Source organism: Diaphorina citri, unplaced genomic scaffold (genome assembly GCF_000475195.1).
Source record: "Diaphorina citri unplaced genomic scaffold, Diaci psyllid genome assembly version 1.1 scaffold1700, whole genome shotgun sequence".
Lineage (NCBI taxonomy): Eukaryota > Metazoa > Arthropoda > Insecta > Hemiptera > Psyllidae > Diaphorina > Diaphorina citri.
Genome location: NW_007379126.1, coordinates 50,463 through 68,907, shown reverse-complemented (window position 1 = coordinate 68,907; position 18,445 = coordinate 50,463). Strand labels below are relative to the sequence as shown.

Sequence of the window (18,445 nt, the reverse complement as noted above, 5' to 3'; positions counted from 1 at the left end):
AGCAAAAGAAGAAGAAACTCTGCAAAATGTGACAATTCTGAAACGACCGGAAGGTTCGAATCACAGACTAGCAGAAAATAGAAGCGAACAGCTAATCAAAACTCTGGAACAAAGGCAACGAGAATATGATGAAGCCAGGTTGAGAATATTTGGGGAAACTGAAACGGATGAATCCAATACTGTTAGTAATGATGAGAATAAACAATCCAATAACGCAGAAGTGACTGGTCGAGTGATTGAAAGTCACGAGGCAAATATGTCAGTCCATGTGGAACCTGTGGAAGAAACCTCATCCCCTGTTGATGATTTCATTGAGTCTCCATATATTGATGAATTTAATCCTGACTTCCCTGAGTTTTGTCCTGAGAAACAAGGAGATGATATGGAGACCTATGAGGTTCCTAGTCAAGATGAACACAGAGAAACACTACCAGAAACCTATGATGACTACTTTGAACAAGCAGGAAGCAGTGAGGTCTACTCTCACGGATATCAACACCCTCTTCATTACTATAACCAGCCGGTCCCTAATTTCAGACGCTTCTATAACAATGACATGGAATATACCAACCTTTATTATTGCTCCCACTACGACATCCCAAATTTCGGTCCCTTTGTCAATGGCGTCCCAAATTTCGATATCCCCCTCGGCAGTGAATTGACCCCAGATTTCACCCCAAATTTTGGTATGTACGCGGACATGTTTTACCCAAATTTCAGCAGTTACAACTTTTCCACCCCAAATTTCAACGGGTTTCCCGGGTATCTAAATTTCGACGATTTTGCAAGGTTCTACGACCTAAGTTTGACGGATTTTGACGGAAGTTTTTCCGACTTTGTTGAGGCACCTGATCCAGACCTAGTCATCTATGATAGCACATCGGACCATGATTATGGTGATGGAATTACCATGAGTGACGTCACAGTATACCAGAACTCATCTGGATACTTAGATGCCAACATGACAGAAAATGAAGTTAGATCTTGAGCCAACACATGACCATCAGGTTAGAGAGGTAAAATAAATCGACCAATGGAAATGAAAATAAATATGGAAAAATTCTTTTTAACTAAATCTGCAATTTTCCGTTGGTATATTCTTTACAAGGTTTTTATACATGGACATTTACATAAACCAGATTTAGTAGATAACTAGATCATAGATACAATTCTTTACCGAATACCCGGGTTTAGAGGACTTTCATGTTAAAGTGTTTAATAAACTCTGAGCTTGCTCGGGGAATGCTCAGAGAACTCTTTGGCATGAACTTTTAGGACCGACACAATTTATGCCATTCACAGACAAAGGGGCTGTCAGTAGTCATCTATGTCAGATTCTATCTTCATGACATCCGTAGCATTCCCATTGTTGGTCACATCAGGTTTCTGATAGGTTGTTGCAAACGAGACTTGATTCTGCCTGGGCTCATTAGTCTGACTGGGCTCAGTATGCTGATGGTGAGATGCATACACAGGTGGGGGCTCAATGCGCACCGAATTTCGGTACAGATTCCCCAGTTGTCCCTCATAGAGGATGTCATTGATTGCCTTCTTTGCGTGTAGCTGCTGGGAGGGTGGCATTTTGGACAGCTCAATGGCCCACACTTGAGCCTGAGCATGGAACTCTGCTTCCCTAATTTCGGGAGATTGAAATGCTGTTGTTGACGGAGGATATGTCATTGGATGTGATGTTGCCTTTTCAATGGGGTCGATTCTCTTTCTCTTAATAGGGGGAGGGGTGGGAAGAGGAGGAGGTGGGGAGGTGTATTGCTCTGTGAGCACTACCTCTGTATGTGTCTCAGCATTCTGAAAATGTAATAATAATAATAGACTCTTGAATGGAAGGTACCCATTAGGCAAGGTTAACGCCGGAGGCGTTCTCTACCACCTAACCCCTTAGAGCTCCATTATTATGTGGTCAATATCGCAAATAAATGAGGATAGAATTCCTTGCCTCGGCTGGAATTGAACCCACGCCCTCCTGTTTAGAGCCACTAATAATAATAATAGACTCTTGAATGGAAGGTAACCACTAGGCAAGGTTAACGCCGGAGGCGTTCTCTACCACCTAACCCCTCAGAGCTCCATTATTATGTGGTCAGTATCGCAAATAAATGAGGATAGAATTCCATGCCTCGGCTGGAATTGAACCCACGCCCTCCTGTTTAACAGGCGAGCGTCTTGACCACTACGCCACCGAGGTAGGTTTTAGGTCATCACGCAATCCATACCCTAGCCAGCCTAGTTAGCTTAGTTGGTAGTGCGTCTGCCTTGTAAGCGCTAGGCCGCGGGTTCGATTCCCGCCCGGGGCGGGGATAATGTTCGTTCTCGGAACGGCTGGCTTTCCTCCTATCCTGTCTTCCTTCTCTCTTCGATTTCGGGACGATAAGACTTCTACCTTGTAAGCGCTAGGCCGCGGGTTCGATTCCCGCCCGGGGCGGATTTTATCCTGATGGGATAATGTTCGTTCTCGATGGAAGCGCTAGGCCGCGGGTTCGATTCCCGCCCGGGGCGGATTTTATCCTGATGGGATAATGTTCGTTCTCGGAACACCTAGGCCGCGGGTTCGATTCCCGCCCGGGGCGGATTTTATCCTGATGGGATAATGTTCGTTCTCGGAACGGGTTATAAGCGCTAGGCCGCGGGTTCGATTCCCGCCCGGGGCGGATTTTATCCTGTAAGCGCTAGGCCGCGAGTTCGATTCCCGCCCGGGGCGGATTTTATCCTCATGGGATAATGTTCGTTCTCGGAACGGCTCGCGCTAGACCCGGGTTCGATTCCCGCCCGGGGCGGATTTTATCCTGATGGGATAATGTTCGTTCTCGGAACGGCTGGCTTTCGTCCTACGGCATAAATTAAGTTAAGGTTCAGCCAGCCTAGCTAGCTTAGTTGGTAGTGCGTCTGCCTTGTAAGCGCTAGGCCACTGGGCTCGATTCCCGCCCGAGGCGGATTTTATCCTGATGGGATAATGTTCGTTCTCGGAACGGCTGGCTTTCTCCTATCCTTCGATTCCCGCCCGGGGCGGATTTTATCCTGATGGGATAATGTTCGTTCTCGGAACGGCTGGCTTTCGTCCCGGGTTCGATTCCCGCCCGGGGCGGATTTTATCCTGATGGGATAATGTTCGTTCTCGGAACGGCTGGCTTTCGTCCTACGGCATAAATTAAGTTAAGGTTCAGCCAGCCTAGCTAGCTTAGTTGGTAGTGCGTCTGCCTTGTAAGCGCTAGGCCACTGGGCTCGATTCCCGCCCGAGGCGGATTTTATCCTGATGGGATAATGTTCGTTCTCGGAACGGCTGGCTTTCTCCTATCCGGGCTCGATTCCCGGGGCGGATTTTATCCTGATGGGATAATGTTTGTTCTCGGAACGGCTGGCTTTCTCCTATCCTGTCTTCCTTCTCTCTTTGCCAGCCTAGTTAGCTTAGTTGGTAGTGCGTCTGCCTTGTAAGCGCTAGGCCGCGGGTTCGATTCCCGCCCGGGGCGGGTCCTGATGGGATAATGTTCGTTCTCGGAACGGCTGGCTTTCTCCTATCCTGTCTTCCTTCTCTCTTCGATTTCGGGACAGTAAGACCCTAGCAGTTACAGTTCCCTCTGTCAAACCTCTTGACCTATCCTGTCTTCCTTCTCTCTTCGATTTCGGGACAGTAAGACCCTAGCAGTTACAGTTCCCTCTGTCAAACCTCTTGTCCTATCCTGTCTTCCTTCTCTCTTCGATTTCGGGACAGTAAGACCCTAGCAGTTACAGTTCCCTCTGTCAAACCTCTTGAAAAAAAATCCATACCTTGTGTTTTCCATACCATCAGACACTTACCTCAGAAAATAGGTCATCCATGTGGGAACCAGGTAGAGAGTAGTTATCTTGGTCCGCTAGAAAGCTGGTAAGTAATTCATAATACCAGAGGGAAGGAACATGGACATCGACTGTGTTAGGGTCAGATAAAGAGTCGAGGACTTTCTTCCTCTCCTTCCTGTAGGAACTTCGGAGGGAGTTGATTTTCTTCGTAACCACATCCCTTGTTGCTTCCGGGTCTACCTGGAATTATAATTTTACTATAAATCACACCAGCCTAGTTATAGCGTCTGACTTATAAATGCTAGACTAGGGTCAGATAAAGAGTCGAGGACTTTCTTCCTCTCCTTCCTGTAGGAACTTCGGAGGGAGTTGATTTTCTTCGTAACCACATCCCTAGTTGCTTCCGGGTCTACCTGGAATTATAATTTTACTATAAATCACACCAGCCTAGTTAGCGTCTGACTTGTAAATGCTAGATTGTGGGTCCGATTCCCGGATTTTTGTAGGTGGGAGACGGGTGACCTAATGGGCAACCACGTGTTGTCGGCTTTTCCCGGCCTTTCTCAGGCTACATCAAAGTCAATGTGGTCTACCTGGAATTATAATTTTACTATAAATCACACCAGCCTAGTTAGCGTCTGACTTGTAAATGCTAGATTGTGGGTCCGATTCCCGCCCGGGGCGGATTTTTGTAGGTGGGAGACGGGTGACCTTATGGGCAACCACGTGTTGCCGGCTTTTCCCGGCCTTTCTCAGGCTGCATCAAAGTCAATGTGAGTAGCTCTTTGAAATAGGTACCAGCGAAATAGCAGAAAACTTGGATGAAGGGCTGTCCCACACATGAAAAACATGTAATAATAATAATAAATAAATAAAAGTAGCTCTTTGAAATAGGTACCAGCGAAATAGCAGAAAACTTGGATGAAGGGCTGTCCCACACATGAAAAACATGTAATAATAATAAATAATTATTAATGATAAATATGTAAATTACTTGAACTCACCTCTCTTAACTTCTCGACCATCAAGTCATAGGCAGCATTCTTTTTATTTCGGTCGACGTAATCTTTGGACTTGATTTTCCAAAGGCAAGGCAGGGATTTGTATAGCTCAATAAACTCGGTTAGGAACTTTTTGGAAAGATGGCGGGCATCGATCATACCCAGAGTTCGGTCAGTGGTAGTCATAGGAAATATTTACCCCAGGAGGGAATTGAACTGGTCACTTGAACGTCAAGACGTAGGCGTTTTAGGTAGGTACCTATTTCATCTATGTTAAGCTACGCCGAGCAAGGCCAATAAATGGATGAGTGACCTAAAGGAATAAAGGGAGAACGGGCTATAGTCTTGATTTAAGATCATTACATGAAAGTAAAGTCAAATCGGTACCTATTGGCCGGACAGGTTGTAGGTTTGAAGATACTGTTTCCTAACAGGGTGGCCCAGCGTTACCTGACGGTTTTTAAAATAATCTTACACATTCAATTTTTGAGATAAAAGAGTAGGTACATAGGTACTGATTTTCTCTAATCACGATCGAATAAACTACGGACTAAAAAATTCCCGGAGGGACGGACCCAGCTTGTTATTTTATTTGAAAGATGACAAAATGAGGTTTACTTTTTTAGGCATTTTGTTTGTGATAGTGATCAGGTGTGGAACAAACACTAGTCAAATGATGGCCCTCATTTTGTATACACTCGTCTAATTTGTGTGTGAAATTGGACATCACTGTCCCTAACATTTCCCGGGGTATAGCACGAATTTCTAGATTGATGGCGTCCTTTAACTCATCCAGAGTCCTTGGTTTATGAATGTATACCATGTTCTTTAGATAGCCCCATAAAAAAAAGTCACACGAGCTAAGATCAGGTGAGCAGGGTGGCCAATCAAAATCTCCTCTCTTGGATATAACCTTTCCAGGAAATAACCTCTTGACTTCAGCAATCGACTCGTTTGAAGTGTGACAAGTCGCTTCATCTTGTTGGAAGTAAATTCGGGAACAACTCAGGCCACGGCGGCGCAGTTCTGGAACGAGAAATTCCCTTAGCATTCTTAGGTAGCGTTGGGCGTTTACGGTGACTGTTCTTCCATTTTCTTCGAAGAAATAGGGTCCAATGACACATGATTTTGACACTGCAGCCCACGCTGTAACCTTTTCAGAGTGCAACGGTTGTTGATGCAACTCGCTGGGATTGTTCTGAGCCCAATAACGGCAGTTTTCACTGCAGCCCACGCTGTAACCTTTTCAGAGTGCAATGGTTGTTGATGCAACTCGCTGGGATTGTTCTGAGCCCAATAACGGCAGTTTGGCTTATTGACTTCCCCATTCAGATGGAAATGAGCCTCGTCGGACATGAAAAGCTGGATGTCTGGATCATCGTCCAATAAGGGGGTAAAGATTTGTAAAGAGTGAGTGTGTTAAAAAAAGAACTACTCTTTTCAGAGGACTATTCCGTCAATGGGACAGATCCTAACGCTCTATACCTCCTATTGGGATTTGAGAGTTATTTTTGGTCTGACTCACTGACTGGGTAGTTCTTTTTTGTATATAACTAGCTCACTCTTCACACATCCCTGGGGGGAGTGAGAGGGAGGGTTTAAAGATACACACAAGTCCCATTCAGATGGAAATGAGCCTCATCGGACATGAAAAGCTGGATGTCTGGATCATCGTCCAATATCTTCTTCATAGTGTTACAGAATAAGATCCTGCGCGTGATATCCTGCGGTTTTAGCATCTGGACAACAGCTATTTTGTATCGTCCAATATCTTCTTCATAGTGTTACAGAATAAAATCCTGCGCGTGATATCCTGCGGTTTGAGCATCTGAACAACAGCTATTTTGTGAGGATGAAAGTTTAGATCGTGTAGAATGCGTGTAAAAGACGTTCTTGACAATCCAAGAGCCTGCGCGTGTTGTCTTGCAGATCTGCGGGGACTTTGTTGCATTGCTAGGCGTACAGTTTCGGTGTTTCCAGGTGTTCTAACACTCCTTATGCTGCCTCCTGGCTAAAGGCAACGGGAATATGATGAAGCCAGGTTGAGAATATTTGGGGAAACTGAAACGGATTGTAAATCGTGTGGTGGGAATGAATCCAATACTGTTAGTAATGATGAGAATAAACAATCCAATAACGCAGAAGTGACTGGTCGAGTGATTGAAAGTCACGAGGCAAATATGTCAGTCCATGTGGAACCTGTGGAAGAAACCTCATCCCCTGTTGATGATTTCATTGAGTCTCCATATATTGATGAATTTAACCCTGACTTCCCTGAGTTTTGTCCTGAGAAACAAGGAGATGATATGGAGACCTATGAGGTTCCTAGTCAAGATGAACACAGAGAAACACTACCAGAAACCTATGATGACTACTTTGGACAAGCAGGAAGCAGTGAGGTCTACTCTCACGGATATCAACACCCTCTTCATTACTATAACCAGCCGATCCCTAATTTCAGACGCTTCTATAACAATGACATGGAATATACCAACCTTTATTATTGCTCCCACTACGACATCCCAAATTTCGGTCCCTTTGTCAATGGCGTCCCCTTATTAATTTGAGCATTTGACCACCTAATAATGAAGCTCTAAGGGTTAGGTGGTAGAGAACGCCTTAGGCGTTATCCTCGCCTTGTGGTTACCTTCCACTCAAAAGTCTATTATATATTATTACTACTAAGGTCTTTAGTACCTAACGAAAGTTTTACCCTCCATTTGGCGGCAAACACCTAGGTACTCACATTAACCCCACAATTAGAAGATCCACTAACGCTGAAAATAATTGAATTGACCCCAGATTTCACCCCAAATTTTGGTATGTACGCGGACATGTTTTACCCAAATTTCAGCAGTTACAACTTTTCCACCCCAAATTTCAACGGGTTTCCCGGGTATCTAAATTTCGACGATTTTGCAAGGTTCTACGACCTAAGTTTGACGGATTTTGACGGAAGTTTTTCCGACTTTGTTGAGGCACCTGATCCAGACCTAGTCATCTATGATAGCACATCGGACCATGATTATGGTGATGGAATTACCATGAGTGACGTCACAGTATACCAGAACTCATCTGGATACTTAGATGCCAACATGACAGAAAATGAAGTTAGATCTTGAGCCAACACATGCCCATCAGGTTAGAGAGGTAAAATAAATCGACCAATGGAAATGAAAATAAATATGGAAAAATTCTTTTTAACTAAATCTGCAATTTTGCGTTGGTATATTCTTTACAAGGTTTTTATACATAGACCATCAGGTTAGAGAGGTAAAATAAATCGACCAATGGAAATGAAAATAAATATGGAAAAATTCTTTTTAACTAAATCTGCAATTTTCCGTTGGTATATTCTTTACAAGGTTTTTATACATGGACATTTACATAAACCAGATTTAGTAGATAACTAGATCATAGATACAATTCTTTACCGAATACCCGGGTTTAGAGGACTTTCATGTTAAAGTGTTTAATAAACTCTGAGCTTGATAGATACAATTCTTTACCGAATACCCGGGTTTAGAGGACTTTCATGTTAAAGTGTTTAATAAACTCGGGGAATGCTCAGAGAACTCTTTGGCATGAACTTTTAGGACCGACACAATTTATGCCATTCACAGACAAAGGGGCTGTCAGTAGTCATCTATGTCAGATTCTATCTTCATGGCATCCGTAGCATTCCCATTGTTGGTCACATCAGGTTTCTGATAGGTTGTTGCAAACGAGACTTGATTCTGCCTGGGCTCATTAGTCTGACTGGGCTCAGTATGCTGATGGTGAGATGCATACACAGGTGGGGGCTCAATGCGCACTGAATTTCGGTACAGATTCCCCAGTTGTCCCTCATAGAGGATGTCATTGATTGCCTTCTTTGCGTGTAGCTGCTGGGAGGGTGGCATTTTGGACAGCTCAATGGCCCACACTTGAGCCTGAGCATGGAACTCTGCTTCCCTAATTTCGGGAGATTGAAATGCTGTTGTTGGCTGTTGAAATGCTGTTGTTGACGGAGGATATGTCATTGGATGTGATGATGCCTTTTCAATGGGGTCGATTCTCTTTCTCTTAATAGGGGGAGGGGTGGGAAGAGGAGGTGAAACGAGAACAGTTTCCAATTTTGTTTACAGTTACCTACCAAAAAGTAAATAAGTTCAAATAAATACCTACCTATAAATAATTAAATAATAAAACAACATTTGAACTAATCAATACCACGTCAAGTGTAACATTCTCTCCTTTGTCATCACCTTTCGGCCATAGCTAAAGCCGCTACAACAACAACAACAACAACAACAACAACAACTGAGTGGAACGTAATCCACTCATTACTATCTTTTCTTGTACGCCACCATTATCTAAATCCCTTGTTTTTATTGTTGCATTTATTTTTTTACCTTCTATTACATCATGTATTTCTTCTTGTGTTATTATCGATTTATAAAACTTTTTTTTTTACTGATCCCTTCATAAGAAAAGTAATATATTTTCGTAGGTACCCGAAAATAGAAGAAAACCTGTGTAAAGTTTTGTCGATGTTAAACATCGAACCCGGAGACTTTCTACAGGTCTCTCATATTGGAAACACCAAATATAAGTATTTTTTTGATTATTTTAAGTAGGTATTTAAAAATTGGAATTCTTACCAAAACATAGATAATAATGTGCCTTTTTCTAAAGTGATAGATAGTTTGTTAGAGTTGTTCTATATCTTGTTACTTCAGTATTGTTCTTATTCTAAAAGCAAGCCAGAATGTTCGTGTTTGGGAGATGGTATCGAAGTGTGCTTGCTTCAAAATTAGTTATTCCTTCTGATTTTCAATTAAATCTTTTAACGCTGGTAATGCCGCCGCCTCCTCTGGTGGTTACGAAAAAACCAAACCTTTGCTCCCTTAGATAGTTTGTTAGAGTTGTTCTATATCTTGTTACTTCAGTATTGTTCTTATTCTAAAAGCAAGCCAGAATGTTCGTGTTTGGGAGACGGTATCGAAGTGTGCTTGCTTCTAAATTAGTTATTTCTTCTGATTTTCAATTAAATCTTTTAACGCTGGTAATGCCGCGCCTCCTTTGGTGGTTACGAAAAAACCAAACCCGTGCTCCCTTTATGGAAGCCGTTTATGACATAGGCATCCGAAAAATGTCTATAGATGTGTCCAAACATAGTCGACCGGCCGTCAATCAACGTCGATTCACATCGATCGACGGCCCTCGAATTTGCAACACTTCATTTTGACGAAAAATGTCAAAAAACCTTTGAGCTATGTTTTTCTTTCTCTAATCCTTCGTTTTCTGCACATATTTGTAAGATGAACTTCCTTTTTTTTTTCTTGGATCATTTTATTTGTAACTAACAGTAATGAAATTAATGTTGAATAAATTTGTATTAAATAAACCGTAGTGCTCAATATTTATCTAGTTTCTTGTACTCGCTCGTACTCTTATTTGTCTGGTAGTCATAGGAAATATTTACCCCAGGAGGGAATTGAACTGGTCACTTGAACGTCAAGACGTAGGCGTTTTAGGTAGGTACCTATTGACCGGACACAAGTCCCGGGTTCGATTCCCATGGGAGTATTTTTTTTTTTTTTTTTACATTTATTTAATCGGAGGAATTTTAACAATAAAATCCTCCTACCTCTGGAGTATCCTTGATTGCCGCTACGTTGCGTGTGTTTGGTATCCGGATGTGTGACCAATCGCGCTGCTTTTCTCCCGAATGTAGGGTGAAACCCTCGTCAGTAAAAACCGTGAGCTTTAGACTACAGTGACTTTAGACCCATATAAAACAAAAATGTGTGACGTTGCATCACGCCGTACAAGTGAAAATCGTACCTAGTCTTTTATTTTTTTAAGAGTACCGAAATCGAAGAGAGAATAAAGGCAGGATAGGAGAAAGCCAGCCGTTCCGAGAACGAACCTTATCCCTTCAGGATAAAATACGCGCCGGGCGGGAATCGAACCCGCCTACCTTGTCTTACCCGCTCTAAACGCAGCTTACGAAAAACACGTTAAGTGAAACAACTCGATATTCTGGCCAAAATATTTTTGACCTCAGTCATAGTTTTCAGTCTACAAATTCCCCCTACATTATAAACACGAAAGCAATCACTTTCCTCAGTTTTTAATTACAAGTTTTACATCTTGTTGTCCCCACAGCTTGCAGTAGTTTTACGACTGTGGTTTTACAATTTGTATAAGAAAGCTGTGTTTTGGAAAGGAATCGACTGTTTCATGTAGCCTCAGTTTTTAATTACAAGTTTTACATCTTGTTGTCCCCACAGCTTGCAGTAGTTTTACGACTGTGGTTTTACAATTTGTATAAGAAGACCGGAAGGCTGGATTGCCCAGGTTTCTGTTTCTGCTACTTCTGGGTTAGGATGACTTCTTTGTAAGTACTTTTACCATTTGACTGCATGCCTTGAGTGTTATAGATTTAAAATTACCAAAGCTGTATTCTCCTTTCGCAATTTTTCCTCTTATGAAGTTCGTTTTCCCTATTTTGGCATGATAGCACCTGTACTAAACCATAGGAAAGAGAGGAAAACGAGCTTCAGAAGAGGGAAAATTCCGAACGGAAAATACACCTCAAGTTGAACGGAGGAACAAAGAGGATTCCTGTTTCTGTTTCTGCTACTTCTGGGTTAGGATGACTTCTTTGTAAGTACTTTTACCATTTGACTGCATGTCTTGAGTGTTATAGATTTAAATTTGCCAAAGCTGTATTCTCCTTTCACAATTTCTCCTCTTCTGAAGTTCGTTTCCCCTATTTTGGCATGATAGCACCTGTACTAAACCATAGGAAAGAGAAGAAAACGAGCTTCAGAAGAGGGAAAATTCCGAACGGAAAATACACCTCAAGTTGAACGGAGGAACAAAGAGGAGGATTCCCACTTGTCATTTTGATAGGACCAAGAACTCTTACACATTAATTAAAACCCCAACCTAACTTTCCTTATTCACTTTCAGATCCAATGTTGAAGGAAAAATCGATCACTTTTATCCCTGGAAGCCATTGCTATCATGCGTAGAGTAAGTACTAATTTTTCCATCCAGTGTCCACGAGTTTGAGGGAGGAACGTAAAAATTGTCAGAAGTATTCCTTGGGAAGACGAAGCTCATATAAAAAAAAGTACAAAAAAGGAGGCATTTTTTGATTGAAAACTCTCAAAATATGTTTATCGAGGGCACAAGTCCAATCCCTAGCGTTGGGTCGCGGATTCAGTTCCAACCTGGGGCGAACTTTATCTATCCCTGGAAGCCATTGCTATCATGCGTAGAGTAAGTACTAATTTTTCCATCCAGTGTCCACGAGTTTGAGGGAGGAACGTAAAAATCATCAGAAGTATTCCTTGGGAAGACGAAGCTCATATAAAAAAAGTACAAAAAAAGGAGGCATTTTTTTATTGAAAATTCTCAAAATATGTTTATCGAGGGCACAAGTCCAATCCCTCGCGTTGGGTGGCGGATTCAGTTCCAACCTGGGGCGAACTTTATCCTAAACAGTTAGGGTTCGTTCGTTCTGACCTCCTCCCTCTCTCCCATTATAAGACGATAAGAACTGCGTTGTTGCGGTTCCCTCTATCGCTCTATCGACCCTGTCAAAAAAAAAGACCTTCGGTCGAGATTGAACTCGCGCCCCCTTATTTACCTGACGAGCTTTTTGTCTTCATCACTCTGTTTGCATATTATAAAACGGATTACTGAGCTATTAGGTTTTTACCACTGTCTAACATCTAACTTTGTAAGGAAGGAACAACCATGAGCACAATGACCATCAAAGGTATAACAATCTTGAAAAGACCTCAGAGCAATACCACAAAGGAAGAGAGCAAAAGAATCGAAACAAAAGTTCAAGAAAATTACAAAGTAAACTCAAGCCAGGAAATCAAATTGACTGTAAACGATTGTGACGTACTTATTGTAAAAGAAAATGGTAATGATGATGTAAGGAAGGAACAACCATGAGCACAATGACCATCAAAGGTATAACAATCTTGAAAAGACCTCAGAGCAATACCACAAAGGAAGAGATCAAAAGAATCGAAGCAAAAGTTCAAGAAAATTACAAAGTAAACTCAAGCCAGGAAATCAAATTGACTGTAAATGATTGTGACGTACTTATTGTAAAAGAAAATGGTAATGATGTAAAAAGAGAAAACAAGCCCAATATTCATCAAATGGAAGGTATATCAAATGACAGAGAAAGCCAAAAGTGTATAAGTAAACTGAATCCTCATAATGAAATAGACAAGATGAACGGAAATGAACCAGACGGTTTGAACGAAAGACTTGTCAACCTCTCTCAGGAGAGTAAAGGAAGCAGCAAACAAATTAAAATTTTAGCAAGACCCCAAAGTTCAAAAGCTGAAAAAACTACACCTTCAAACATAAATTTTGGCGATGTGGATAGCAAAATTGAAAGAACTGACGTTTTTGAAACAACCTTGGTAACAATAAACTCCAAGGAAGTACCTTCAGTGGCCAATGTTCAACAAGTGATACCCATCAGAGATCTCTTAGAAGATAAAGAAACGACAAAGTCCATTTCCATTCCAACACGATCTGAAAGTTTAGGTAAAGCTGATCCCTCAGTAGATGAGCCGGACTGTTTATCTATTGAAAAAGAGGAACCCAAAGAATCTTCTGAAAGTATTCGTGATGAGGACAATGGAGAAAATCCACAAAAAGGAGCAAAAGAAGAAGAAACTCTGCAAAATGTGACAATTCTGAAACGACCGGAAGGTTCGAATCACAGACTAGCAGAAAATAGAAGCGAACAGCTAATCAAAACTCTGGAACAAAGGCAACGAGAATATGATGAAGCCAGGTTGAGAATATTTGGGGAAACTGAAACGGCAATTCTGAAACGACCGGAAGGTTCGAATCACAGACTAGCAGAAAATAGAAGCGAACAGCTAATCAAAACTCTGGAACAAAGGCAACGGGAATATGATGAAGCCAGGTTGAGAATATTTGGGGAAACTGAAACGGATTGTAAATCGTGTGGTGGGACCTCCTGGCTTCTTCTTCAAGACAGAACCCGTCTCACGAAAGTTTTTAACCCAAAGCAGAACGGTATTCCGAGTAGGAACTTTTCCATAAGCACCAATATGAAAGTGTTTACGAAACCCGTCTCACGAAAGTTTTTAACCCAAAGCAGAACGGTATTCCGAGTAGGAACTTTTCCATTAGCACCAATATGAAAGTGTTTACGAAGAAGCTGATCCCTCAGTAGATGAGCCGGACTGTTTATCTATTGAAAAAGAGGAACCCAAAGAATCTTCTGAAAGTATTCGTGATGAGGATAATGTAGAAAATCCACATAAAGACCCGTCTCACGAAAGTTTTTAACCCAAAGCAGAACGGTATTCCGAGTAGGAACTTTTCCATTAGCACCAATATGAAAGTGTTTACGAAACTTCCTCTGAGCAATAGTCACAGATTGGCCGTTTTCTAAAAATGCCTTCACAGCGAAAGCTCGATGTTCCGGGGTCCAGGACTCCATTATAAATTATAAGTAAATTACTAAACCTTATTTTGTTCTGAACTCGGTGATGTTTGTTTCAACAAGCTACGACAAGTTATAACAAAGTTATGTGCAAATCAAATTCGTCAGGTAACGCTGGGCCACCATGGATCTGACGAAGAATATACTTTCACGTCCAACGCGAAATGTGCTTCCTCTGAGCAATAATCACAGATTGGCCGTTTTCTAAAAATGCCTTCACAACGAAAGCTCGATGTTCCGGGGTCCAGGACTCCATAATAAATTACTAAACCTTATTTTGTTCTGAACTCAGTGATGTTCGTTTCAACAAGCTACGACAAGTTATAACAAAGTTATGTGCAAACCAAATTCGTCAGGGAACGCTGGGCCACCATGTATCTGATGAAGAATATACTTTCACGTCCAACGCGAAATGTAACACTGAATGACGAATGACTGAACTGAATTAACTCGAAGCAAAACTGATGCATGAAGGAAGGGGGGCTCGATGCATGAAAGAAGCTTGCACGACACAGTGGTTGCGCAAACCCATACCGCGCAACTAATCTCATGTCAAGCCTGTGAGTTCCCCCACTTTATTGAACTGTATATTAACGTTCATACTGAGGGCAGTAAGGGCCGTCTTCAGGAATTATTACCTCTGGTGGGACTGAGACTCTGAAGGTGTGTCCACACATAGTCGACCAGCCGTCGATTGACATCGATCGATGTCGACTGAACCTTCCATACTGCCTCGACAACATAGATTCATACCTAAATCGAGGAGAAAAAGAGAACAGGATAGGCGAAAGGCAACCGTTCCGAGAACGAGCTCTTTAGGATAAAGTTCGCCCCGGACAGTGGAAAGGTTAGTTTTCTCCTAACCTGTCTTCCTCCTCTATTCGATTTCAGGACAATAAGATCTCCGTTGTTACTTTCCCTCTATCAAACCTCTTGAAAATATTTTTTGATTTTCAGTACCTACATTAGGTCTTCTTTAGAAATTTCTTCGTTAATCGAAATCCGCGAAACAAAATGCTTGGGGACACAAACAAAAATGAATTGTATCATGGAATCATTTTACATGGCATTTTGAACTTAGGGCACATTTGGGAACTAATGAAGCCTTTTCCAGTTACCAAAGCCAGACAGCTTAAAATGGTAGCCACAATACGTATTAGCAGTCAACCTAGTTCAGGATGAGTAAAAGATGAATTATATTATCCATCCTCCGAATAGGAAACAGTCATTGGAATGAATGTTGCACATAAACTTGAAAAGGGAGATTTCCAAAATGACAACAAAGAAAAAAATACAAAATAAACAGTACGTAATAATAAAACAATTGAAACAAAAATAAATTGAGCATAACATAATAGTTTTTCCTCGTAATTAAATAAAAAAGGACTAACTAAAATAAAAATAGTTTTGGAGGATTTTCACAGATAAAAACATAATAGTTTTTCCTCGTAATTAAATAAAAAAGGACTAACTAAAATAAAAATAGTTTTGGAGGATTTTCACAGATAAAATTATATATAAAAAAGAATATCTTTCTCTAACAAAAAATAATACACAAATTATAAAAACAAAAATATAAATTTTTAAATGGGGCACAACCACTTTTTTTTTTCTTCGCTGATAAAGGAAGTTCGAAACACGCTGATTTCAATAGAAATGCTTAAAAATTCATTTGAGGCTTCCTAAGAGGAGAAATCTTCGTTTGAAATTTCCGAATTTTGAAACGCACAAAATTTTCGCGGGCAGCCATTTTCTCGTGATGACGTCAGTTCATGCGAGGTCGTAAACCATGCCTGCTTCAACGTAGGGCTTATCAGTAGCTTTGAAAGAGAGTTTTTTAAATAGTACATTTTCCAAAGTGATAGAGATTGAAATTAATTAAATAACTCTAAAAATGACCACCACATCATTGGCATATTGTATTGTACCCAAATGTCCAAGCACTAAAAAGAGAAATCCTGAGAAACTCTTCTTCTCTGTGCAATCAGGAAAAGTGAGAAATAAATGGTCTGCTATTGTAAGAAGAACCAAAATATCCCTAAAAGGTAGCTATTATTGCTGTGAAGATCATTTTGATGTAATGCCTTGTAAGCTCTAGGCCGCGGGTTCGATTCCCGCCCGGGGCGGATTTTATCCTGATGGGATAATGTTCGTTCTCGGAACGGCTGGGTTTCTCCTATCCTGTCTTCCTTCTCTCTTCGATTTCGGGACGATAAGACCATAGCAGTTACAGTTCCCTCTGTCAAACCTCTTAAAAAAAAAAAAAAAGAATACGCGAGTTAGGTATGTAATTTATTTCTGGAAAGAATAACGCTGGACACTTGTTTTTGAAATATTCTGATTTATCTAGTTCTCCCCATCCGTGGCACAAGCTCCGGCTTTTACGGATGGGTATACCGTTTGTTAACTATTTATTTGATGAGAGAGTTGTTCTGAAAAACCAATAAATGGAAACTTATAAAATAAAATAAATAAATAATAAATCCGATAACAACTAATTTTAATTTTTCATTACTGGAAAGATCGGAATTCTGAGCAGGTGTTTACTAATCTGTTAGGTAATAAAGTAATAATTAAGTGAATCTGATATCTCTTAACCGGCTTATTGAAACGAGAACTGTTTCCAATTTTGTTTTCAGTTACCTATCAAAAAGTAAATAAGTTCAAATAAATACCTACCTATAACCTACATATTATAAATAAATAATAAAACAACATTTGAACTAATCAATACCACGTCAAGTGTAACATTCTCTCTTTTGTCATCACCTTTCGGTCATAGCTAAAGCCGCTACAACAACAACAACAACAACGTCAAGTGTAAAACAATCGACCTCTACAAACCATCACCATGGCAAACACCTCCATTACATCCATCATGGACTTATCCAACCCGGTATTCCGCGCCTATCTCTTCTACATGAGCATCCTTATAGTCAAAGTCCTCTTCTCCTCTCTCCTCACCGCGCGCCAGAGGTTCAGGAAGAGAGTATTCATCAGTCCAGAAGACACTGTTCTCGCCCGCGGCGCGAAATGTATCAAGGACGATCCCGATGTTGAACGCACGCGGCGCGCGCACGCCAACGACCTTGAAAACATTCCGTTCTTCTTCACGGCAGCGTTCGCGTACATGTGCACGAACCCTAGTCCGTGGCTTGCGCAGACGCTGTTCCTTGTGTACGCGGTCAGTCGGATTGTGTATACGGTCGTGTATGCTGTGGTCGTGATGCCGCAGCCTACCAGGGCCATCGTGTGGTCTGTGGGGTATATTATTAACATCTACATGGCCGTGCAGGCGGCTCTTTATTTCTATTAGGAGAAGATATTCTCTGGTGACTGGATAGTAATAAGTAGCAGACGCTAAAGACGTGTGAAAATTAAGTGGAGTTAATAAAAAAGAAATGCGCTTTTCAGTGGAATACTCAGGTCTATCCCCTGAGAGGCTATTTGTTTTATATGACTCACTCTTTACACATCAGGAGGCACTGGCCATATCCTGAGAATTTTATTTCTATTAGGAGAAGATATTCTCTGGTGACTGGATAATAATAAGTAGCAGCCGCTAAAGACGTGTGAAAATTAAGTGGAGTTATAAAAAAGAAATGCGCTCTTCAGTGGAATACTCAGGTCTATCCCCTGAGAGGCTATTTGTTTTATATGACTCACTCTTTACACATCAGGGGGCACTGGCCATATCCTGAGGATGTATTCCTCCAAGTCAAATTTTGTATTTTGTTTTAAATTGCACAAGGGTGTGATTTGAAATATTTCAATCAACTCCCTGAAAAGTGGCATAAGGTCAGTTATGAACCGACTGCACATTTTAATCAGATACAAGATCAAGTAGTGCAAGTGTATTGTTGTTTTGTGCAACAGGCAGTGTAGTTCATTTTGAATTTTCATAAGGAAACATTGTTTCCTGTCTTGTTTACATTGTTTGCAAAGTAGATATCTGCTCGTTAATATTACAAATACTTCTTATTGTTTATTACTTAGTGTAAAATAATGTAGGTAAGTACTTTATTTTTATTACAAAATTGAATTTGATCACTTCAGATCTCTGCCTACCAGCTATAACCATTATCAATGAAATAAATCATACCCAAGTGTTATTTGTTTAAAATTGACCAGGGTTTTTCGTACTTTA

At 41.1% G+C, this 18,445-nt stretch overlaps 5 protein-coding genes across 9 annotated transcripts in view; 2 read left to right on the top strand and 3 right to left on the bottom strand.

Annotated features, from left to right (window-relative positions):
• Positions 1–992, top strand: part of LOC108253387 — a 1,978-nt gene extending 986 nt beyond the window's left edge. Inside the window, exon 2 of the mRNA XM_026829194.1 lies at positions 3–992. Coding sequence (XP_026684995.1) covers positions 3–988 — 986 coding nt within the window. The 3' untranslated portion in view covers positions 989–992. The remainder of the gene's footprint in view (positions 1–2) is intronic.
• Positions 993–1,060: 68 nt separating this feature from the next.
• LOC103516915 lies at positions 1,061–14,717 on the bottom strand. 4 transcript variants are annotated; one of them, XM_026829187.1, is made up of 5 exons: positions 14,570–14,717; positions 5,181–5,263; positions 4,797–5,052; positions 3,811–4,032; positions 1,061–1,806 (listed from the first exon to the last, which is right to left on the bottom strand). In XM_026829187.1, exons 3-5 carry the CDS (start codon positions 4,977–4,979, stop codon positions 1,315–1,317), a joined length of 897 nt encoding a protein of 298 aa, XP_026684988.1. In that variant the 5' UTR covers positions 4,980–5,052; positions 5,181–5,263; positions 14,570–14,717; the 3' UTR covers positions 1,061–1,314. The 4 variants fall into 4 exon arrangements, with proteins under 4 accessions (XP_026684988.1, XP_026684989.1, XP_026684990.1 ...); XM_026829188.1 differs by having other exon boundaries at positions 5,181–5,243; XM_026829189.1 differs by having other exon boundaries at positions 5,181–5,243; positions 14,643–14,661.
• LOC113470619 lies at positions 5,865–6,800 on the bottom strand. Its single transcript, XM_026829193.1, has 2 exons — positions 6,553–6,800; positions 5,865–6,170 (listed from the first exon to the last, which is right to left on the bottom strand). The coding sequence occupies exons 1-2, from the start codon at positions 6,742–6,744 to the stop codon at positions 5,865–5,867; spliced, it is 498 nt and encodes a 165-aa protein (XP_026684994.1). The 5' UTR covers positions 6,745–6,800.
• On the bottom strand, positions 8,311–8,883 carry LOC113470617. The gene has a single exon (XM_026829192.1). It carries the CDS (start codon positions 8,813–8,815, stop codon positions 8,429–8,431), a length of 387 nt encoding a protein of 128 aa, XP_026684993.1. The 5' UTR covers positions 8,816–8,883; the 3' UTR covers positions 8,311–8,428.
• On the top strand, positions 8,901–18,425 carry LOC103516914 (prostaglandin E synthase-like). 2 transcript variants are annotated; one of them, XM_026829190.1, is made up of 3 exons: positions 8,901–9,096; positions 13,228–13,233; positions 17,091–17,780. In XM_026829190.1, exon 3 carries the CDS (start codon positions 17,150–17,152, stop codon positions 17,612–17,614), a length of 465 nt encoding a protein of 154 aa, XP_026684991.1. In that variant the 5' UTR covers positions 8,901–9,096; positions 13,228–13,233; positions 17,091–17,149; the 3' UTR covers positions 17,615–17,780. The 2 variants fall into 2 exon arrangements, with proteins under 2 accessions (XP_026684991.1, XP_008480125.1); XM_008481903.3 differs by lacking the exons at positions 8,901–9,096; positions 13,228–13,233 and adding an exon at positions 17,833–18,425 and having other exon boundaries at positions 16,914–17,630.
• The last annotated feature ends 20 nt before the right edge of the window (positions 18,426–18,445 follow it).

Coding starts and splice junctions, on each gene's coding strand:
- LOC113470619 (XM_026829193.1), bottom strand. CDS start 6,744: ATGCAACAAAGTCCCCGCAGATCTGCAAGACAACACGCGCAGGCTCTT. Junction 6,171..6,552: donor TGAAGAAGATATTGGACGAT/ACAAAATAGCTG, acceptor TTATTGGACGAT/GATCCAGACATCCAGCTTTT.
- LOC103516914 (XM_008481903.3), top strand. CDS start 17,150: ATGGCAAACACCTCCATTACATCCATCATGGACTTATCCAACCCGGTA.
- LOC103516915 (XM_026829187.1), bottom strand. CDS start 4,979: ATGACTACCACTGACCGAACTCTGGGTATGATCGATGCCCGCCATCTT. Junction 4,033..4,796: donor TGGTCGAGAAGTTAAGAGAG/GTGAGTTCAAGT, acceptor TTATAATTCCAG/GTAGACCCGGAAGCAACAAG. Junction 1,807..3,810: donor TGGATGACCTATTTTCTGAG/GTAAGTGTCTGA, acceptor TTACATTTTCAG/AATGCTGAGACACATACAGA.
- LOC113470617 (XM_026829192.1), bottom strand. CDS start 8,815: ATGACATATCCTCCGTCAACAACAGCATTTCAACAGCCAACAACAGCA.